This window comes from Chrysochloris asiatica, unplaced genomic scaffold (assembly GCF_000296735.1).
Source record: "Chrysochloris asiatica unplaced genomic scaffold, ChrAsi1.0 scaffold00025, whole genome shotgun sequence".
Lineage (NCBI taxonomy): Eukaryota > Metazoa > Chordata > Mammalia > Afrosoricida > Chrysochloridae > Chrysochloris > Chrysochloris asiatica.
In genome coordinates this window covers 17,806,531-17,812,085 of record NW_006408543.1, presented here as the reverse complement: position 1 = coordinate 17,812,085, position 5,555 = coordinate 17,806,531, and the positions used below count along the sequence as shown (strand labels likewise).

The 5,555-nt window shown below is 52.2% G+C and overlaps 1 protein-coding gene across 1 annotated transcript; it reads right to left on the bottom strand.

Moving 5' to 3' along the window:
• Positions 1–3,680: 3,680 nt before the first annotated feature.
• GPR68 (G protein-coupled receptor 68) lies at positions 3,681–4,963 on the bottom strand. The gene has a single exon (XM_006839574.1). The coding sequence runs from the start codon at positions 4,869–4,871 to the stop codon at positions 3,741–3,743; it is 1,131 nt and encodes a 376-aa protein (XP_006839637.1). The 5' UTR covers positions 4,872–4,963; the 3' UTR covers positions 3,681–3,740.
• Between the last annotated feature and the right edge of the window lie 592 nt (positions 4,964–5,555).

Below are 5,555 nucleotides of genomic sequence, written 5' to 3'. Positions count from 1 at the left end.
ATTACCTGATTAACCCCTCCTTCATTGTGGGGTGCAATCACTTAGCAGGCAAAAGGGCCATGTGCCAGGGACAAAGGAGTGATATTCTGTAAACCATGGAGCTGAACTCGGGCTTGGAGTGTGTGGTGGCCAAGTTAGAGTCTAGAGTGGATTTACCAGAACCTGCCAAAGAACTAGATGACGCTTTGTGAATCTCCAGACAAGGAACAGACGCCTCTACTTCACCAAGAGCTTGCTCTTCCTTTGTTACTAGCTGGGTGGTGGTTGTTTGTTAAGTACCGTCGAGTCAGTCCCAACCCATAGTAACCCTATAGAAGGTTTCCAAGGAGAGGTGGGTGAGCTTGAGCCACCGACCTTGTGGTTCAAACCAACTTTGTAGTCTAGTGCATTAACCCACAGCACCACATCAGGACTCCTTACAGCCTACAGCGCCTGGTATTCCTAGAAGATCTCCCATCGAAATACTAACCAGGCCCGACCGTGCTTAGCTTCCAAGATCAGACGGGAATGGGCACATTTAGGGTGGTATGGTTGTAGATCACTAGCTGGGTGATCAGTTAAAAAACACAAGACCCTCAATTGCTTGGTTTCAGGTTTCTGTGAGGTCAATCCTTGGACCTCCCTGACTCCTTTGGATGTTTCAGGGTCCTCTTGATGCTATGGGGGTGAAAGACACCCTCTCCATATGGACTGCAAGCCACTCCAGTGATTTCCTGGTTGTTACATTGCTTTATTTGCTACACAAATCCATTGCACGATCCAACACATGTATACTTGGCATAAAAGAAGGACAATACAAAAATACAACTCTTGATAATAAATGCAATGGCTCTCTGCTCATCCCAGTGGGAACACCAGTGGATACTGTCAACATAGGGGTTGGGATGGACAGGGATACTGAGGAATGAAGGACCCCTGGTGGTATAGTGGTTAATTTCTTAGCTGTTAACCATAAGATTTGTGGTTCCAACCCACTGGATTATAGCCTAGGAAACCCTATGGGGCAATTCCACTCAGTCCTGGAAGATGGCGATGAGTTAAAATCGACTCAACAGCAATGGGGCGGTGGAATGAGGGAGTGTGGGGGATTGGGTCGGGTTCCAGTTGGATCCTGGGCTGGAGCTGAGTGGGCTTTCCTTGACTTGTAGCCATTTCTGCTACCTCCAAACCTGGTCACTTCCTCCACTAGGAAAGGGAAGAGGACTTTTCATAAGGAGCTGGGGCAGGGGCTGTCCAGGCAAGCCAAATGTAGTCCCAAGGTACTCAGTCACTGTCCTTCCCTGGGGTACCCCAGTGTAAGCTCCGTGCCCCTGGGCACCCCAAGAGACGTGTTAAGAGACCAAGGGTAAACGTCTTGGAGTGCGGGAAGGAGAGGGGAAAGAGGCTGAGGAAGGGAATCCTCCCTGTCCCAGCCCTGAGCAGGTTTTAAAAATGTTCTGTGGAAAGCAGGTTTCCCCTCCCTCCCCAGGTTTGAGCCCCCCAGCTCCTTGGCTCAGAGGAACCAGACTCCCAGCCTCTGAGAGTATGTCCTGGGAAGTCAGTGCTAGAGTCAGCCCACTGACCAGGACATCCAAAGAGCCAGCGTTCCTGTCAAGGTGACGGGCCTTCCCATCATGAGCAGCACATGGTTCTCCTGGTCCTTGGTAGGTTCACCAAGACAGGGAACATGCCTGGTCATGTTGTACAAGCAAAGTCTGTGGACGTAACCAAGTAGGATGAGGCTGAAGGGCCCTATGGAGCGACTCTGGAGAGGATGGTGATGGGGAGTGGAGAGGGGAGGAGATGGGAAACCTCAACATGGTCACACACCAAGTTTCAGGAGAAATGAGCCCAGTATCCACCTTGGAAGGATGGATCATGGGTGGGGGTTGTACCCTGACTTAGGTAGGCCACAAGCCACTGTTTCTCTCCCGGGGGCCAACAGGGACATCTGCGGAAGAGCAGTGATGGAGACCAAAGGGGAAAGGTGAGCCGAGGGCCATATCCACCTCTGTCACATGAGCCAAGTCCCAGGCCTTAGGGCGGGATGAGACCAGCGAGTGCATCTGTTGTGTTTGTGTTGTCGCATGTCTGTTGTGGTGTATTTGAGAACTCAGGAAGAATGTCACGTCCCACAGGGGAGAAAGAAAAGTGGGAAATCTATTCCAGTGGGCAAAACTGGGGGACATCACCAGCAGTCACATAACCCTAACCTCAGTGTTTTGGCACATGCTTGTCATAGACACCCTGGAAATTTAACTGTGAGCACACACACACACACACCTGGCTACATATACATCATCTGTAACCACATATACCCATCTATACCAACATGCACACACACACACCAATATATGCACCACTGTGCGCACATACACATGCATCTATATACACACTTGCACACACACACAGCCATCCACACCAACATGCACACACACACACCAACATGCACCCTCATGTACACATAACACAGTGACCAAGCGAACCCATCCAAACCAACATGCACACATACATACATGCCCACATACATACATGCCTACATACGTACACATTGTACCATACAACCACCCATACCAACCTATACACATCCACACCAACATCCACAGACCCACACATATACCAGCACACACACATACCCAGCATCCACACCCATACATATCTAATACACATCCACATGAACACTACACACATGCCCACATACACACACACACACTGTACCCACACATACCCATCCACACCAACATACACAGACCCACATATACACCAGTACACACATACCCAGCATCCACACCCTCACACACATACCTACACACACCACATATACGCCCACATGCACCATACACACCCACCCACATATATGTATGTGCATGCACATAACCTACACACATGCACAATACACCCACATGTGCACCACATATACACACATGCGTGCACACCAGGGCTCCAGGCCTGGTGTTTCCAGGCAGACAGAGATGGCCGTGGTGAGGAGAAATCTTTGGGGGCTTGGTTATGGCCTCGGTATCTCCAGACCTTTGTTTTGCCTTTGAGCTTCAGCACTGAGTTGTGAGGGGATTACAGAACTCACCCTGGGAAGCCCTGGGGGCCATATTCCATCAGCCCCCAGACTTGAGAAGGCCCAACCCCAAAATGAAGCGGCTCAAGTCCCCCTGTGAAATGGTGAGGTGGTTGGAGTTGGGGGTCTCTCCTCCATCTGTCACCCCCATATACTCACACTCATGGTGCCCCATGTCCTCACCTTCCTCCTCCCCTGTCTTAAGAAGAGGTGCATGTGTTAATGATGACAGTAGAGTTTTCATGTCACCTCAGATAGCACTGGTGCATTTGAACAGGTATTACCTGTGACACAGGTGTTGTGGGAGGGGCCAGAAACACCCTCATCTCCCCACCCCTCACCCCCATGTCCTCACATTGACCCCCCCAGCCCCAGCTTCTCTTTGAAAAGGGACCGTTCACTGACCTCCTCCCATAACCGTGCATTGTGCAGCATGACAGCTGACAGCAGAGGTTTCCAGGAGCCAACAGCCAACAACCCCAGGAGCTCAGCAGACTTCCTGCAGCCGGAGAGACCTTGCTGAGCCCAGCTCATACCCAGCACCCAGCACCCAGGCCCATCCCTCTCCAGCAGGAAGAGGCACCTGCATTTGGCAAAGCGGGATGCAGCCAGCGAGAAAGCTCAGGACCATGAGGTTCCTTGGTGGAAGGCTCAGGCCTCAAGCAGCCCCATACATAGGTGACTCAGACTAGGCCAAGCCACCTGTGGGGGACCCTCCCATTCCTGGTGAGTCAGGGGTCTGGAAGGCTGCTAAATGGAGCTTAGCTAATAACTCGGGCTCTTGGTCCTGCACTCCGCTCTTCCCAGAGACCTCAGAGGCGCCCAGCGGGTAGGCCTCCCTGGCCCGGCCAGTCCTGGAGCAGGTGAAGAAGGTCAGGCAGGCCCCTCGGAGACGGGCCAAGTCCCTGTGGGTCGTCTCACTGACGAAGCAGTATAGCACGGGATCGGCTACGCAGTTCACGCTGGTGAGGAGCAGCGAGAAGTGGTAGGCGTTAAAGACGCTCTTGGCGAACTCGCAGCTGGACTCCCAGACGCTGCGCACGAGCAGCAACACGTGGTAAGGCAGGAAGCAGGCCAGGAAGATGACCACGGTGCTCAGCACCAGCCTCTGGATCTGGTCCTTGCGGCTCTTCTGGGTGCCGTGGCTCCGGCGCACGGCCCTCAGGATGCCCTGGTAGGAGATGAGCAGCAGGCAGATGGGGAAGAGGAAGCCCACCAGGAAGCGGTAGTAGTTGATGTTGCGCTGCCAGGGCTGGATGGGATAGTGCTCAAAGCAGACATGGTGTTGGTTCTCATCCACATTGATCTCCTCGTGCATGAGGAAGATGATGCTGGTCAGCAGTTCCTTGACCCAGATGACCACACTGACTCCAACGGCTGCCTTCAGGGTCCGGAACTGGTGGAAGCGGAAGGGATGGGCCACGGCCAGGTAGCGGTCGATGGAGATGCAGCAGAGGAAGCCCACGCTGATGTAGATGTTCTCATAGAGAAGGATGCCGCACACCTGGCAGGACAGGTTGCTATGTGGCCAGTGGTCATGTTGCAGCACGTATTGTAGCCAGAAGGGGAGAGAGCAGATGTAAAAGAGGTCTGCCACAGTTAGGTTACACAAGTACACACCCAGCTCGTTCCGGGCCTTGACCTGCAGGTAGCCGAAGTAGAGGGACAGGCAATTGGCTGGGAAGCCCACCACCAGCACTGTGATGTAGAACACTGGGGCCAGCGTCTGGTGGATGGTATGGTCAATGGCGCAGTGCATTGAGGAGTTGTCTGCCGTGATGTTCCCCATCTTTGGGCCTGGAGGGGTCTCTTCCATCATGGTCTCAGGGAATGGATCAGTCTCTGGACCACCATCTTGGCTATAGAACGTGGTTCAACTGCACTAAGGGGTGGGCATCATTGGTGGTGGGCAAGCCCCTGAAAGTCAAATGCAGGACAGGCTTAGAATAAGAGCAAGTAACATTTATATAGCACTATTATGGACTGCGAGCTACAAGGTTGGCGGTTCAAAGCCACCAGCTGCTCCTTGGAAATCCTGTACAGGGCTGTTATGAATTGGAACTGACTCGATCACACTTAACTGCAGGAGCCCTGGTGGTGTAGTGGGTTACACGTTGGGCTGCTAACCAAAAGGTCAACAGTTCAAGTCCTGCTCTGCGAGAGACAGATGGGGCTTTTTGCTCCCATAAAGATTTACAGCCTGGGAAACCCTATTCAGGATTGCTATAAATTGGAACTGACTCCACGATACACCAACAACAATTACGCATACACCATTATGCGTCAGACACTGTGCCAAGTGCATTACTCATTTAATTAAGAAGACAATGTACCATCCAATCAACTCTGATTCAACCAGAATAAGTCACAGACCAACGCCATGAAATGTGGCTTAAGTCACTCCATTCCCTTTTCTCTGGCTTCTTTTTTTTAGTTTCCTGGTCTCAGGAGACAGATGAGGCCCACACTCTTGTGAGCAAGAGTGCTTCCTGAGCCCAGCTCT

Excerpts from the sequence above, each read along its gene's own strand:
- GPR68 (XM_006839574.1), bottom strand. The coding sequence starts at position 4,871 with ATGATGGAAGAGACCCCTCCAGGCCCAAAGATGGGGAACATCACGGCA.